Source organism: Coloeus monedula (genome assembly GCF_965178545.1).
Source record: "Coloeus monedula genome assembly, chromosome: 2".
Classification (NCBI taxonomy): Eukaryota; Metazoa; Chordata; class Aves; order Passeriformes; family Corvidae; genus Coloeus; species Coloeus monedula.
This window is the reverse complement of record NC_138782.1, coordinates 77,371,724-77,390,348: the sequence shown is the minus strand read 5'-3', so window position 1 is coordinate 77,390,348 and position 18,625 is coordinate 77,371,724. Positions and strand designations below refer to the sequence as shown.

The 18,625-nt window shown below is 33.9% G+C and overlaps 1 protein-coding gene across 1 annotated transcript in view; it reads left to right on the top strand.

The window, feature by feature from the left end:
- Positions 1-18,625, top strand: part of GRIK2 (glutamate ionotropic receptor kainate type subunit 2) — a gene marked incomplete at both ends in the record, with an annotated part of 355,572 nt that overhangs the window by 210,321 nt on the left and 126,626 nt on the right. Inside the window, one exon of the mRNA XM_082276818.1 lies at positions 9,489-9,712. Within this exon, the coding sequence (XP_082132944.1) occupies positions 9,489-9,712 (224 nt within the window). The remainder of the gene's footprint in view (positions 1-9,488; positions 9,713-18,625) is intronic.

Here is an 18,625-nt window from a genome sequence, read left to right as displayed (position 1 = left end):
GATTAGGGCTGTATTCATAAATGTATTACATTTTTCATATCCTCATACCTTTATCTGATCTTTTACTTTTGTTGCTATAATGATAATAAAGAATGGTAGAAAATAAAGTTGGGAGTTTTGTTTCTATGTATACATAGAAACAAAAATTTATGTATACATAGAAACAAAAACCCAATGAGTGAAATACATGAGTAAAATAGAATTCTCTAATAGAAGAGTTAATTTCCACTGGGGCTTATCCCTTGTATTAGACATTGATTTTTAATAGTGCTGTAATTTGTCTTTTACTCATCTCCAAAGAATTTCAACATATCTTAAAGTCAGAAGGAAGATAGAGAGGAGGGACTGTGGAAACCTCAAATATGTCAATTTTCATGGAAACACCATTTTGGTAAAAGAGTTTCAGGATGTGCTGGTGGGAGATGTGTCTCTGGAAATGATGACCAAAACACATCATCCATAATTTTCGGGGATCTGGAGGGTATCAAGTCTGATCTGTTATTTTCAAGGCATCAAAAACAATTCAGTTGTTTAAGAAAATTATATAGATGTCAAATAGAGTTAAAAAAAAGACAGTGAGAGCAGCCTTACATAAGTCCAAAATACAGGAAATGAAACTATTGTGTGTGTGTGCTTTAGGAAGAAAACCATGTTTCTTGGTGACCATATGTTGAAATTCATCCATGCAGTCAGTTTGGATTTTGCTATTTCCTGACCTCTGAGAGCCCAAATATGAGGGCCAGTAATGTTTGGTAACTTCCAAAGATAAGTAACTTTTCTTCCTGAGAAAGTATGTTAGTGTGAAACAAATATATATACACACATACATAAGCATGTCAACAATTATGTATAGGTGCTTGTAAAGAATGTGTGCATATTTTTATGTGCACCTGTGGGGAAGGATACTCAAAAAGTGCCAGAAGAAAATGTGAAACAGTATACATACCTGTTAGAGTTTTTTAACTCAGGATATTGGATAAATAAATGACATACTGAGAGCATTTTTTATATATAAACCCCATGTATTGTAACATAAATGGTTAAAAAGTTTCCTTTTAAGGTTATAAAGTCAAGTTTCAAAAACTGAAAAGTATTAAACTTGAAGGAAGATCTTTTACTTCTTTTTCTGCTATAGAAATGTATACAATAATCTGCTATTAGAAATTAAAAATTCATTTATAGTATGGAAAATAGACTGTTACTAGAAAACCATTTGTATTTTGCTGGATTTTTCTTTGTTATTGTAAAGAGTGCTACACTTATTCTAAAAGAAGTGTCTTGGCAAAAATATATCAAAAGTTATTCTTTAAAATCATGGCAATTAATTTTCAATTCGATCCACCTGTCCACTTGTCTCATAAAGTTCTGGGTAGACATTGACAATTACGAATCAGTAAAGATCAAGTAATTGTAGAAGACTTGGGCTGGAAGGAACCTTAAAGACCATCAAGTTCCAAACCCTCTGCCAATGGCAGGGAATCTTCTTCTAGACCAGGTTACTCAGAACCCCATCCAACCTAGCCTTAAGCACCTTCACGGATGGGGAGTCCACAGTTTCTCTGGGCAACCTGTTCTAGCGCCTCACCACCCCCACAGTAAAGAATTTCTTCCTTATATCTAATCATCACCTACTCTCCTTCATCTTAAGGTCATTCCCCCTTGTCCTGTCACTACATACCCTTGTAAAAGTCCCTCTCCAGCCTTCTTGTTTTCCCACTTTAGGCACTGGAAGGTGCTGTAAGGTCTGCCCAAAGCCTTCTCTTCCCCAGTCGGAACAGCCCCAGCTCTCTCAGCATGTCTCCATAGGAGAGGTGCTCCAGCTCTCTGACCAATTTACTGTCTCTCCTCTGGACTCTTTCCAACAGGTCTTTTTTGTGCTGGGGGCCCCAGAGCTGGACAAAGTACTCCAGTTGAGGTCTCACAAGAGCAGAGTAAAGGGGTGGAATCACCTCGCTCTCCTATTCACACTTCTACAGATGCAGCTCAGGATGCAGTTGGCTTTATGGGTTACCTTCAAGCAGAAATTGCTGGGCTGTGTTGAGCTTTTGGTCCACAAACACCTCCAAAGTCCTTCTCATCAGGGCTAGTCATGATCCACTCTCTGCCCAGCCTGTATTTGTGCTTGGAATTGCCCTGGAAAAGGTGCACGACCTTGCATTTGGCCTTGTTGAACTTCATGAGGTTCTAATAACATAGATAATGTTACTTAACTCTTCATCCACTTTCCAGCTGTGCAGTAGTTAGGCTGGAATTTGTCTACATCTGCTTCTCATGCAGATCAATGTTTTTCTTGTTTTGTTGTGTGTTCGTATTCATTATGTATTTGTACTCCTCTGTTCACACTTGTCTTCTAGAATGAAGCAAAACTTCACTAAATAAGGAATAAATTATAACAGTAATGACATTTTAAAGTGTTTAATAGATTTCATCTTATAAATAACAGAAATACTTTAACCCAGCCACCACAGATTTCATCCTTTGGATTTGCATTTTATTTTCATTAAAGCTGATTGTTAATAAGTTTGTCCTGGTATCTTTAGTATTTAAATAATGCCTAGAGCCTGGATAAGCTTCATTCAATTTAAATAAATGTAACAAGTTTCTCAAATGAGTTAGCTTATATATACCCTATGCAGAACAGAATGAAATAATAATAGCGTATAAAAATACTGTTAACATTTTTCTTCTTTATATTTGTGACAATATTTTTGAAAGATAATCTTTACTATTTTAGCTATTTTTTAATAATTATGGGACATGTAAAACATATTATGAGATAAGGTTTTGAGAATATAAACAATATAAAACCACTTCTGTTTTTTATTTGATATTTGATAGACTTTTATAAAAAGACCTTTTTTTTCTTATTGTTTGTAATAATGACCACTTTTAGTTAAGTCTAAGACCTTGGAATCTAATGATTAATTGAGAATTCCAGAGTGTGGATTCCTGCATCAAAATGCAGATGAGGGGGATGAATGCACAGGAGGTTGATTTTGTCCATATTAATAAGTTTTACCCCATTAATTAAGCTGATGAAATTATAGATTTCAAAAAATTCTTAATTGAGTATTGTTAATCAATAAAAGGTGGCATATCCCGCAGTGATCTTCTTCCATCCAAATGATGTGCAAAAATGTTATTAATCATTTTGGTTCCATTGTGAAAAATTGCAGATGACAAAGTAATACAGAAAAATGGGAGTAAGTCAAATTTGACACAAGTCAAACTTTATTGCATGATGAATTGAGTTCACTGAAACAATTTGATAAAACCCCATCTATTTGAGAACAGAAATTATATCAAAATTAAAAGATGGAGGATTTTTTTTGTCTTGAGTGCAGTAGCTGAAATTTTAGGTGACAGCTGGTTAGCAATTGGCAAAAAACCCCAGTGCTTCCAGGAAGTTGCAGTAAATATGGAAAGTATAACAATAAAAATCCTAGCTACAAAAAAAGAATCAATGTTACCTGTGTACTTTATTTCAAGAAGGTGTGCTGAAGCATGGTGTCTAATAATTTTAATGTTTAGTAACCATCTCTAGTACAAAAATACAATGTTAGAAAGAGTGTGTAAAACAGCAAAGAAGAACTGAAACATTTTAATGTAAATACTCTTATTTTAATGTTTTTCTCCTTAATGGGGGAGTTTCCTGATTTCTGAGCCACAATATCTACACAGTCTTGTAAATGTCTTTGACAGTTTGCCCTTTCTGGGGGTATGTGAATCCCGCTCTTCTAAAAATTAGAAGAAACCTTTGTACAAGATTCCTGAAATTGAGTTATGAGAGTTGCGTCTGAGGTTTTTTTTACTGTTGAATAGTCACTCATCTTCCTGCTACATATAGTTTCATGGTCTACTGCCTCTAGTCCTTTTACATACAATTTGCATACCTGTTGATTAGACTGAAGTTGGTGCAAAATACTTTAGTGAAAGTGTATTATAAATCAACAGTCAGAAACTATATCTATTTTTAATGGATACTCATGTTGCATCTATTCGGCTATTAAATATTATCCATACTGGCATAGGCAAATGAGAATTGAATAGAACAACCCTGAATAAGAAGAAACAATATAAATTAACTAATTAGAGAGTTCCCACTGGTTTGGTACTATCATTTTTCCTTGACTAAACACTCACATAATAACAAAGGAGCAAACAGAAAACAATACCAAAAGTCAGTTCTAGACAATGCTATGTTGATCAAATGTATGCTTCATCCTATTTAAAAGCCACTTTAGGAAGGATTCCATGCATTCCATACATTCCATTTTTCTCTAGTTGAATTCATATAGAAAGTTGTTTCTATGGTAGTGGGCAGAATGCAAATTTCCTCTGCAAAACTTCTTACCTTTAAAAAAAATTCTGTCTCTAGGTAAAGGATCTTGCTGATTTCTAGATCAGGATCCTCTCCAAAGGGAGAACAGATCAGGAAACCATTAGTTACCACTGCTGTTCAAGACTTTGCCAAGAAAATAACTTGCCATGCTGACACAAGAAGGTCTAAAGAAATGAAACATCTGTGTAATATTACTGTCAGTGAAATTAATCTGAGTAAACCACCTTTCAGTTACTTTTTATTGCTGAACAAATACTGAGAAGCAACTCAGGAGTTACAAACATATGTGTTAAGTGAGCCAGTATCTATTGAAACTGTCATCATATACCACTTTCTTATGTTAAAGTAGTTTATTATGTTTATAAAGTAGCAACTGCTACTGTTCCATCTATATGTGATATTGCTAGAAATTGAGTTTAAATTATACCAGTCAGGACTCCACAAATATGAAGTTATGACATCTAAATTCACCTATCAAATCTGTTGGGTTTTTTTTTTTTTGAATTTATGGTATGTCACTCACTTTTGACAAAGTGCAAATTAATAAATTTCTAGTAGCAGCTTTCCAGGACATGTGAGGGGGTTATCAAGAGGCTTCATCTGGGCTTTTCACAGAGGAGCCTGGCAGGAAGACCAAAGGCAGCAAGCATAAACTGAAAACCTCCAAGGATGGAAATTGCATAACCTCTCTAAAAACAGCCTGCTGCACTGCTTGTCTGTAGAAACTTTTTCACTATGTGGATAAACAGTGATAAGCAGTGGATTGGCTTATCCAGAAATGGCATGTAGTCACCTTCCTTGGAGGTTTTCAACACTGACTGGGTAAAGAACGGAGAAACCTGGTCTCATCGTGCAGATGCTTTGAACAGAAAATTGCACTAGAGACCTCCTGATCTCTCCCCAGTTGAACTGTACTATGATCCTGTGAAAGGTACTAGAGAAGCAATTTCTGTCAAAGTAATGTAAGTAGCTAGTTAAAAATGACCATGAAACCCTAATAAGGTCCTAGTGGTTTCAAAGGAAATTAAGATTTTGTCAAAAGACCAAAAAATTCTTGTGGGGTATAAAATTTTCTATAATGTAGAAGCATGAACAAGATAGTTTAGGATAGACCATAAGCTTAAAAGCTAATTACAGATCTTATCTTTTCAAACCAGTGGCAGGGAAATGCACTTATGTGAACAGGAATGATGCATAAGGTCTCTGTGAATTAAGAGTGTGTCAGACAGATTTAAAGAATTGAAGCTGTGCTTTACCCTTCATCTTTTATCTTGGGGATGCATTTTCTCCAAAGGGAATTTAACTGAAATTCAACTCAGGTTAACAGTCTTGAAAAACTGGGGTGGCTGAAGAAGAAGTTTACATAATGACTTAGGGTCTTAGGCTGATGAAACAGTGGATTAAAGAAAAGCTTATGAAGTTTTTCTTTTAAAAAGGTAGATTCCTTTATTTTCAAGAATAATTACAGGCAATAAGTGCATTGCTGCCTGTAGAGAAGTAAAATTACTTAAATGTCTTTTCAGTGTATGCATAGTTTTGTGTATATTATACAGTTACAATATGATTGTACTGATTGACTGTATAAACAATGGACAATTGATAGTGGATGATTCCCTTTGCATTTTTAGTATAAACATTAATGGTTGCTAAATCAATGCAAAATGTTCAGAGCAAAATTCTTACCAGAAGACTCCATTTACATTGGCTATCAAACCCAATTATTATGGTAGAATATTGTGTACTTGTAGACACTAATTAAAAAAAAACTATTAGCCATGTTATTGCTTCTGTTTCTAAATTGAATTTAAATTCTTCGTTCTGTTGGACAAAATAGGTGAGACTAAAGCTTTTCAGAGAATTATCAACAAAAGAAAATTCAAGCAGTGTTTGTTTTTCCTTTCCCCCGTGTTATTAGTAGAAGCTATAAAATCCTTTTAAAATTCTATTTCCCCCAAAATTATTGTGATTGTTTCTCCTGGTTTTATAATTTTCACAGAAAACCCATCAATTTCTGCAAATACCAACTTTCTATGCATGCTATGGCCATACATATGGCCATGCATATGGCTTCTCAACATTAATGTGCAGATTTCTTGCTGACATTATTTGTTTCTTCAAGCATAGATTGAATTCAGTATAATTTTAAAATCTCTCTTCTTAGAGGTTATGTACCAAATTTCAGCCCTGTGCAAATCAAAAAATGTCCTCTCTTTTTCTTTGAATGCTACTTTATGTAGAGGAGTCAGTGAACAAGCTGCTTGGAGGTAAAATGTAAATGAAGAAGCAAAGGAGGAGGATTTTGGACTGCCTTAGACACTTCTGTAGCAGAAATAAATCAGGGAGACCTTGAGTTGTTTGTTGGTGAATGAACATCCTACAACTGCACATGGTAGCAAGACAGGGAAACTTTATACAGGTGTGGAGAGAATATAAATGGGATGGGAAGGGAGAGGATGCACAACCACACGTTATTATCTGCAGAGCACTCCTCCAGCACATAGCACAGTAGGCTGTACAACTCTTCCGTTTTCCTCAGGACTGTGCCTTGTGTTGGAATGTCCTTGTCAGACTGTTTCTAATCACTGTTGTAACCTTTAGTTGGTGCAGAATTTTTCTTTGTAGCAACTAGCTTACTTAACTCACCAATCCTTGGATGCTGTCATAAAAAGGCTTTCATCTCAAGAAAGAATAAGTGCTATTATGGATTGTGTTTTCAGATAGATATATCTTTTTATTCCTATAAAGGACAGAAGCATGCATAGATTCATTCTAAAAAATTAAACCATCAATCGCTGCCACATGAAAAAAATATTATTTGTAATGAAACTTATCAAAAAACCATTCTAGGATATACTAATTTGTTAATGCTGTTAAATATCGACTGATAAAATACTAATTTTACACCATTCCTCCCCTATTCATCCCTAGAAGTAAACTAAAGAGGATTCTCTTGCATTTCTTCATTAGATGAGGCTAAGAAACACTGGTATTGCACTTCTGGAAAATTGGCCCCTGCTTTCTCATACTTTCAAATAGTGCTGTTTTTAAAATGAAAGAATTGCCAGGAGAATTGAGTGTTTTGGAGATAAAATATATTAGCAAAAGTTGTTACATGTGGTAGCATTACATTTTGAAGTCAGTCATTTCCTCAGTTATTAAAGACTCTGGATTTTGTTTGTTAAATGCTTAATTTTTCTTCTTACAGTGATATTCTAGTTCAAGAATATTGAAATAGAATTACTCAGCTCTGAAGAGAATCTTGAGATGTCAAGTTATATACATAAATTTTATATCTGTCCTGTCAGGCTGGGATTATTTTTTGATCAGTTATTTTTCTAATTTCATCTGCAGTTTGGCTCCACTAGAGACAGTTACAACCTATATTCATTTGTATATGGTTTTGTTTCCATCTTATGACCAGGGGTTGGATTTTCTATGATGTTTATTGAAATAAATAATTTTTTTATTCATTAAGTTTCTCTTAAAATAGTAAGACCAAAATTCACATCTACCAATAGTCTTCCAAAAGATCTAATTTCTCTGTCTTTGGGAAGCCGCCTCTTCTGACAGCTTCTAGTAAGTAGGCTTCAGACTCTTAGGTTAAAGTCTGCTATTTGCTTCACAAATAGCTTGAGTTTTTATATTTTGCAAACTTCTACGTGTTGGCCTATAACTTTTAATTCAAATTAGTTTCAGTTTCTTACTTTACCATTTTCTTTCTGCGTCAGCTAGAATATCATCAATAATATGCAATCCATAAAAAGTCATCCACTGTGGAATTAAGCCTTGCTGGTTTGATTATAAGTTCTTAATACCAATGGAAATGAAGTGCATGTTATTTTTTGACCAATAAACCCTTACCAAATTACACTAACAGTGCCAACAGAGTTTCACATTGTAACTTACCACAGTACATCTAATTATATAAATGCTCATCCCAAGAATATACCATAGAAGAACTTTGTGTAAGGTGAGAAAACAAAAATTAAAGGGAACAGTGAAATGCTACATTGCATGGAATGCTGAGTGTTATGGAGCATATACAATACCAAATGAGCAAAAAGTATATAAATGTATGAATTTATTTTATTGGGGATGAAATCTCTGTATCTTAAAACAGGCATTCTGAAAATGGTGTTATTTTCAGCTATGTTACTTGGATATATTGCTTGGGTAACAGTATTCCGTGGTAGCTATACCATTTCTGTCATTACATACGCATATTTATGTAAAGTTTATAAGGAATTCTTAGTTTACAGCTTTCCAGATCTTGTACTGTGAACTTGCTCGCTCTGAACTTTCCTCTTTCTTATGTGTGCATGCACTCACACATACACATATGTACATGCACAGGAGTGTTTCAAGAGCTGTTGACAAAGATTAAGAAGTAGATTCTGTAGATCTTTGTCACTCTGATTTCCATGAAGTTTTGATTAAAAGAATAGTATAGGCCATTTACTAATCTCCTATGAATTATTGCTAAAATATCTAAAACTAAATGTTAATTGACAAAAGGCATTCAATTGTATGATTTCATCTTAAATACTCCAATTGATTAATAACTATCTGTAAGTTTTGTAGTGATTTCCACAAACTAGTAAGGACAGTTATGCTTTGTAAAAACCTCCTCAGCAACTTTTCACGTGTAGCACTTTCAATTTTAAACTGGTCTTCATTTTGTACCAGTTATTTTATGCTAAAAGGTGAAGAACAGCCTCGTGGCCCTTTCCCTGCACTTCTACTAGCATATTCATGTCTGCCTCCTAAATATATTTGCTTCTAAAGAGCAAATTGAGTGAAGGAGTGACAAAGAGAAGACATATGTTGAAATGCACAATTCATAAAATTTTAAAGTATGTTATAATGGATGTTCATGTTTTCTGCAAGATGCAATATTTTTCTTCATTTGTATCCCTGTACTAGTGCTTTTAATTTTTTTCCAAATGCTGTGTCAGTTTAGCAAAGAGGAAGTAGAATAAATCTGTTGCCTTACTTATAGGGAGAAGAGAGTTTTAAATTTCAGGCTACCTAGTACAAGAACAAACCTCCTCCATACAAAGTTTGTGTTTTGCATAATCTGATTGTCTGCTTCAGCCTGTTTCTTCTGACTTACGGCCTTTTTCTCTCTTTGTATTTCTGTTAACAGAAAGCTGACCTTGCAGTTGCACCATTGGCAATTACCTATGTTCGTGAGAAGGTCATCGACTTTTCCAAGCCCTTTATGACTCTTGGAATAAGTATTTTGTACCGCAAGCCCAATGGTACAAACCCGGGCGTCTTCTCCTTCCTGAATCCTCTCTCCCCTGATATCTGGATGTATATTCTGCTGGCTTACTTGGGTGTCAGTTGTGTGCTCTTTGTCATAGCCAGGTAACATGTCAACTTTTGTGATTTTTTTGGCAATTGTTACCCTTTTTTTCTTACTAATAATTGTCAAAAGTCACAAAAATTTTCTTATTTTCATACTCTTATATTTAAACTTCATGATTTACAGAAGAATAATTAATGATGAGGGTTCTCACTATTAATATTCTCCACTGCCATAGTAAGTCTCCATTTTGTTACTGGACTTTTCCCCTAAGTCTTGAATATGCTAGCTAGATTTCTTCTTTTATTGACCAATATAGAAACCAGAAAATTTCCAAAATATCTTTTCCCAATAAGTCTGCATTTAGAAACACAGGGTTTGCATGTTTTATTTTGTTACCCTGATTTGTTTTTATGCTGTGGTGCTCAATCTCAAATTGAGTACTTATCTGCCCGCACTAATTCTAGATGTCCAAACTAGGTGTCTACCACTTGCAAAACAGTTTGTGTAGATTAGTATCTTAGAAGTAGGGTAACAATATTTATTTTTTAAAATTTTGTGCTAGGTGAAATCCCTGAGATACTTCACAGAATTTAAAATCTCTGAATGAAATGTTTTTGGAAACTTAGTTGAGTTTTTGGAATTAAGGAACTCAATACATCAAATGTTAAATTAAAAATTGATTTGATAGATAGGGCTCACTTTTTTATCTGGTTTTTTTCAACCCAAATGAGCAGAAAAAAATATTTTGTCAAAAAATCCCAATATGTTGGAATATGTTCCCATTTCCTTCTTAACTCATTAGGGCTGAGTTCAGATGCTCACATAAATACAGACTTACATGTTGTATCTTTGGCTTTTGTCATGACAACAAAAGAAAAAATCAGAACAGTGTATGTAGTCTCTTTTCCCCTTGTAGTCACTTGCAATTTTTTAAAATCAAATGTACATAAGCTATATAGGCTGTTATCTCTTTAATAAGATGGGGTCTTTTTGTTTGAGTTGATAATGAAATCTCACTTCAGTCCTGAGATTTCCATGATTTCATTGTGTGGTTCACAGTATAATCTTCATATCTTCCTTTATTTTGCTGTAGTTAGTATCAGGATTCTCCATCTGTCTTTGATACTCTCTGTTTCATTTTGGAGAAGTTGTATCATTCCTATATTAGGGAGAAACAATATTTTTAGAAACCAGTTTAAAAGTAATTTAGCACCTGTAGATGAAGTACATGAGGTATTGAAGTAATACAGATAACAGTGAAACATATTTTGTAATGAAAGACTTTACTGTGCATCTTTTTTTAAAGTCTGATTTAAAGAGCCAGACTTATGTTGAAAGTTTCTTGAAAGACCTCTATACTGTGGTGGACTGTATAACCAGAGAGTACAATATTTTCTGAGGTGTTCCTGTCATACCTCTGAAAGAACAGCTGAGCGTAAATCACAACTGTTATCTTGTGAAATTGTAAAATATTTATGCATATGTCCAAAAGTTTTAACCCTACTGTTATCACTGAAGGACATTTTCAGCATGATGCATAGTACTTTTGACAGGTAGCTCCCACTGATGTTCGTGGGATTGGTATGGCTGAGTTCCTACCTATGCTTTGAAAATGTTCCTTGACATGTTTTTTAGGAAAGATAGATTTTCTTGAAGCCTTTCTTTTTTTTTTTTTTAACTAAGTTATTTGGGCACTTGAGGTCACTAGCAGAACAGGAAGGAATGTTTATTTTCATATAGAAACACAAGATAATAGACCAATAAGGCTGACTTTTTTTCACTAGTCTGCTTTTGTGACCAGCACCATAAATTCCCTGTGTAATTGGAAGCATTATCTTCAGTGTAAAGCAATATGGAATATGTTTTATAGTGAGCAGAGGGATTTGGTTTTTGTAGAGTTGTATAGGATACTTTTTTTACACATAAATTTATACTAGGCTTCATATCTAGAGATTTTCAGTATTTCTTAACTGGTACAATCAAATATTGATAACACATTTAGAAATAAAAGATGTAGGGTTATGTAAGACAATCTACAGATTTTATTCATAATACAGAATGACTTAATAGTATGTAATAGCATTTTCTAACACTATCGTCCATAAAAGGAAACAGGTCTTAATTAAAAGTTGAATTCCCTGCTGAATACTAAGCAGAGAGAAAGAAGAACATTATTTAAAAGTTAAAGACCTGTTTACAAATACAATTCAAAAATTTTACCTGTCATGTAAAGAGAGGTACTTTGAAGTGCGGTGGTGAAGAGGACTTTGCAGCCTAGTGGTATGTATTTTCAGTACAGATTATATGTTAGATATTGCACAGCTGATGATGTGTTTTTCAGTCCTGGTGTTGTGAAACTCTTGGGCTGTGTGCCACTAGTTTAATAGGTTCTATCTAGAGTTTCTTATTAAGAAGATTTTTATTCCATAACAATCCTTTCATAACGGATGTTTAACTGCCAGTGTTTCATAATAATTACTACGTGTTTCATAATAAGGTGTGCCTTTGTTTGGAGCAGTACTTAGTATGTCTTTTATGATATAATGTTTTGTAATTACAGCTCATCAGAGTGTTCAGTATAGAATATTTATTTTAAAATTGAAATCTACTATTTTTGTGTCCAATGTTTTGTGATGTTAATTGTTTCACCACGTCTTCCAAGCATTGTTGGCATGTAAGAGCTTGGTACACTGAAAATGGAAAGTACTGTTCTCATGTGCCACTTGGATCTCACTCATTAATTAGTGGTATGGTGATATTTAAGGAAAGATGAAGAAATTAGTAAAAGGTTCAAGAATCTTTAAGAATGAATTGCTGAAAATACTTCCATAGAAGGAGAGCTATAACATAAATCTATATCAGTCCTTTCCTTTATTTGCAAGAGCATTGGATTTTCCTTCCAGTTTGAGAACCGTATGTAAAGAGCTGTAATCTTTGCACACTCAGCAAGACAACAATCTAGATAAGATTCATGTGTTAGCTGGAGGGCTTTTCTATTTTATTTTCCTCTTGTAGTTCCCCCCAAAAAGATGATTCTTCTTTTGAACACACAGATTTTGCATTGCAGGTAGGATGAACGTATATGTGTTGTACACAGTGTTTTCTTTAATTGCCATCCTTTGTGGGGATGTATAGTAGATTGTCCCTTCTCCATATATACAAAAACCTCTTCTTAATCTTGTCTGTTGCTGTTGTTGAATCTCAGTAGTTAGGGTGGTTAGTCTCTGAACATTCCTTTCTTTCTTGTACAGACTGATGACTGATATATAAATCCAGTCTGCTTGACATTAAGCCTATTCATTTTCTGTAAACTGAGAAATTCACATAGTATTTTTTCCTCTTGTGGCAGCAGTAATCGATCTGTTTCTGGTGCTAGATAGCACTGTCTTTTTGTGTCTGCTAGCAGTGTCTTGTGTCATCTGAAATCCTGCTGCATTCCAATACCTTACCTTTATGCCTCTGCCTTTACTAGTTCCTTTGATTTAGAATACCAGTTAAATTCACAGTTTAGATATTATTAGAAGGAAAACTAAGAATTCATTAAAGTACACCAACTCTTTTTTGGACTTCTGTCAATTACACAACATTTTCTGATCTGTATAATCAAAAATCTCAGCAGAATTCTTTTTATTTCTGTCTGTTACTGGAAACCATTATTTCATTTCTAAGCAACATGCTATTCTCTTACAGTGTTGTATATCAACTTCATAGACACATATTGTCCCCTCTTTTCCGTCAGTCTGTGTACAAGAAAAAGACTCTTCCTGTTTTTGGCCTGCAAAATCTAATCTGTTGGTAACTGGAGGATCCTTCCCTTTCTGTGTAGGCAATATGAAGAAAACCAGTTTTATGCTTTGAAAAATGCTTAATATGTTTTATTTACATAGGTCTTCCTATAAATGACTTTCAAAATTAATCTTTAGCTGGTTTTCTGATGATTGTATTATATTTTTGAGTCTCTTATGCATAATTTTAAACATCCATGTCTTTTTGCATCTTTTCTGAAAACATATATTGGAGACTAAATTCCTTAAATATTTTTATCAAATAATTTTATGCCTAATTTACTGGATTTCAAGTTATTCCCTGCATACTGAAGGATTTCTCTGTGTAGTTAGGTCTTTTTTTTTTTTTTTTTTCTGTGGGCATATCTGTCTGTCATAAGTAAGCTTACTCTTAGTTGACCTATCTTCAAAACTGGAAGAGATACAGCTGCCTTAGCAAGGTGCTTTACTTTTACAGATAGATGCGAAGCAGATAACCTATCCTGGATAAAATGGTCCACTACTGAGCTCTTATGCTTCTTACACTGAGCTGTCTGAAGTATCAGTGAATATTGACCAAATATACATTAAACTGTGCTCACTGCCCTAATTGTTAATATTGAGTCATGGGTTGTCATTTTAAAGGGCTTAATTTGCCTTTACACAATTTTTTATTCTAGGACTTCCTGCCTTATCCTCCCTTTGGGGTTATGCTATTCTACATTTCCTAACTCAAGCCCTTGTGCTGGTTTCCCCTGCCAAAGCATTTGTTATCACTTATTTTTCCATTTCCTCATAAGCACTGATGAGAGCACAATGAACATTGCCTCATCAACAAATTATATTTTTCTCTTACCAGCTGGAATAAAACATAATGAAAGAAGACAAGTTTTATAAAGTCCCCACACATTTATCTTAATATTTTTCTCTGTGAAGAAGCTAAGGAATTTCTTCAGACTGTAACAGATGCCTAAGCATTAAGTCTCTCTGGAGTGCATGCATATCCTTTTACATCTCATCAGTCTTCATTTTTATTTTATATTTTTGATCAGCTGGTTTCTGTCCTTGAGCTTGTCTGATTGATTTTCAAGCTACTCCTTGAAAACTACCTTGATGGAAAGGAATGAATGATAGAATGAGAGGAAACTACTTTTCCAGTTACTATGGGGCTCTGGTTCCTAAATTACTATGTTGATAATTATTCAAGTTGGAAGTTAGCATATTTGCCCTTTATTCTTAACAAGCTTTCTTTCTACGAGAATTTTATCTCCTGAAATCTCTCTAGAGTACTGCAGCATATGCTATGAGGTGTTTCCAGGAATAGATTCATCATCCAATAGGGGCAGTCCAGGTGTCAACCCTGAAATCTGCTTCTCTTATAGTTTTACAGTTTTAAGATAGTTTGGCCTCAATTGTAATGCAAAGATTTAATTTTGCCTCAATTGTAATGCAAGTGGGGATATTGTCACTATACTATATAATGCTGTGCAAGTAGACAAGCCTAAAAGCATGCCAAAAATTACACACTTCTCAAAATGGTTCCATAACAATTATTTCAAAATCAGAAAATTTTATGTCTTTGAAACCAAGTTGCACCTGATGACCCTTAGTTGATTGCTTCCAAAAGATTCTGTATAGTCTGCTTTTTTTCACATAATTTTTTTCTGGTTGAAAAACAAATCCTTGCTAATGCTAGAGATCATTTTTACTGTGAAAAATAAAAAGTAACTGTGCCAACCTCTGGAACACTGATTTTTTTTGTCAAGTGAACCAGACACATGGCCTGACAAGAATTTTTCTTTCTCTTTGATGGCTTTTTAAATTAAAAAATATGTTTGTGTATACCAAGAAATCCTAGTATTTTGGGTGAATGTTCTAGAAAGCTTACTTGCTAAACTAAATTTCTTCTCCTTTACATGAGACCTGCAGAATTTTAATTTTGGAATTCTATCATTCAAATGAAGTTTCAATAGATGAGATAATATAAAGAAGATATCTTAATTATATCTTGTATCTTAATTTTTTGAATTCATAAGCAAATTATTAAGCACTTGTTTTTTACCCAGTCTATCCTACTAAATGTTCTAACAATGAAATTGTACAGTTATCTTGCCTGGACAGCAGTCACTGGAAATTTTGTAAGCAAGACTTGCCCATATTTCAGATATGCCCAGATACTTCTAAATATCACTTTTCCCAAAATGTGGATGAAAGCTTTAAATTGTTTAAACAGTTTAGTGCACTGTATGCCATTTATATTAGCATAAATCTGTATAATTAGTAACAGTATTTAAGTAATTAAGTAATTTTCTGTGGCTAGCACGCAGATCTGATGATCTGTCTCTTTTCTATACAAAAAATGCAAAATATACTGGAATTATAATTCCTTCTCACAATCATCATCTAGGTTGTGTAATTATTTTGAGGAGTTATGATTAGATCACGATCAGTGTTATACAATCTAAGTGTTTTGGATGAGGATATACGGCTTAAAGAAGGACTTGGATAGTAATGAATTAAGGAACAATCTCTCACTTTTTGCATTTTGAAACTTGGAAGAATGCTTTGATCTCTCTGAGTCCTCCAGAAGAAAATTAATGTCAGTTTATGAAATTTATAGTTTATAAATAAACAACTCAGTATGGACTCCACATCCTAACCCCTCAATTTGCTTGAACCACTTCTGAATTCTTCAAATCTCCTTCAGCTGTTCAAGAAGACAAGACTTCCACGGCATTTACGAGTCTGCATACAAGCACAATACTACATCTACCTCTGCTATAATACTGTTAGAGATCACAGCAAGAGAAAACTTCTTATCTTTTACACTTTTTAGCATAAATATCCCCCTTACATTTTTGGGGTAAAAATCCCTAGTTCTCTAAATCCTTGCTATATTGGTGGTAGATCAGTCTGAAATCCCAGAAAGTACTTGCCATGCATCAAAACTATGAAGAAACTGCTGCCAGCAAAACAACCAAAATGACTTTATTGAGGTTGGCTGAAAAAAATCATAACCAGCTGCTTTAGAAGTCCAACAGAAAATGTAATACTCCCCATTGGCTAAATCTCCAGATGCATGTTGAAGAAGAAAAATATATTCACTTGAAGAGAATCAATTCTGGATTTCTATGTCAAGAAATTGATTTTTTTTTGCCTCTCATGATGTAGGATTTTAGGAAAGCGGTAGGTTTGGTGACTTCTGCCGTAAGGAAAGCACCTTGTCATATGCATTTTTTGTCCCAGTTGCTTCACCAGTATGTTTTATGTTAATTCTTGTTCCTTTGTAGATTACCCTAATCAGATTTTATTTTTTCTTAATGAAGAGTATAGAAGTATTTTAATAATGCTCTGTAAAATTGAAGATGGCCTAGAAACTCTTTCCATCCTTTCTGTTACTTTTCTTCTCATTATTCTGAAAGACATTGCAAGGCTCTACAATTCATTACTAATTATCCAAGAATCTAGGTATTTTGAATGGCTTAATTGTAACTCTTTTCATCCTTAAGGAATTTTGTGTCTCTTACTATGAGCAACTCAATCTTTTCATTTTCACTTACTTAGGTACCCATTCTGACTTTAGTTTTATGACTTCCTACATAGAGGTGTTACATATTTTAAAACATATATTTCCTCTCCATATTGATGGAGCAGTGCAATGCAGTCTTTTATAGAATCTGAGGGTATTTATGGAAAGTTGCTTAAAAAGTCATGTTGAACTACTTTTCATTCTGTGATTTCTTTGTTTCAGTTAGTCACTTACATGTTACATTGAGTATTTCACTACCCAAACATGTCAGGATCCTACATATCCTTTTGAATCTCAACAGTACCTTGAATCTTAGGATCTCAAGGGTCTTCACTAAAGCTCTTGGAGAGGATTCAGTTGGATAAACTGTCTTCACTAGTAAAATCTTCTAAGTTTCCATTGGTGAATAGCTGATTAAATAATGAGTGTACTTGGTGGCCTTCTTCTATTTTGATTTTGACTGACTAGAATTGTTCTGCTTGATTCATTGTGTTTCACAGACTTCATTGCTAGACATCTGTCTGAATGCCATTCACTTTTTATCTAAATTATTATTTCTAACTACCTGTGACATTTAATAATTACATTTGCATTCCCTTCATCTTTAGAACAAGCTTGGAGATGCTGGAAGATATTATGCCACACTGTATTGTCATTTCTTTTCAGATGCACATAATCCTGTCTTACTCATAATTGAGTTTACATGCCCAGTTTTCTGTGACTTTATTTTTGCACACTCTATGGCCAAGTTATAATGTTATAAACATACATACTATGAATATTGTTTTTGAAAGTGTCTCGGCAGCCAAAACAGTGACATCTCTCATTAAAAATTTGTAATTTTATCTAATTGGGTATAACTGAAAGCAAAGTAGATGTCATCTACCTAATTTTGTGTTTTCAAATGTCTTGGATAAACAACTTCCATGAGTGAGTCATGATCTGAAGACTGTTTTGTCAAAAGTTCTATAGTATCACACAAAATAATGTTTCATATCTACCATGGGCAGTGATTTGTTAATTTCTCTGTACTGTGTTAACACCCATTATCAAATAATTTCATAGTCCATGCTTGTAAAAAAACATCTGAGAAACAATTTCTTTTAGTTTTGAAAGATTCTTTACAGTGCATGGGTGCATCCTTATTTTTAACAGCCCTTGCTAATTACCAGCATATATAGTACGTGAGAGGAATATTGGATTGCTTTTATGAAGTAGCTTGCTTGAAAATAAGTCGAGTCTCCAGAAAAAGTGCTGAACATTCTTTTTTTTTTATATTGGGTCATTCAATTCTGTTTTGTCAAAACAGTTTTTTCCTCTATATGTGGCAAGAAAAGAAAACGCAGGTTTAGGCTTGGTACTTTGTATATTTATTTAGCACATGATAGCATGGAATGTTAAATGTGCCTAAAGAGAAGGGCTCTTCTATATATGAAGCTGAATGTTTTTAAAGCTAAAATTATCCTTTTGAGAAAGGTCAGTGCCTCTTATGTTTTTGGAGTTAGGGGACAGAAGATTTATTTGCTTTAATTTAGATTTGGTTTCTTTCATGTGTTTTACTCTGGCATGTATAGTACTTGTGGAGAGAAGGAAACTCTTAAGTCTCACCATAATGCATAGCAGCAGTTTTCTCATGAGATATGCAAAACCTCATTCTCATGAGATATGTAGTCCCCCTA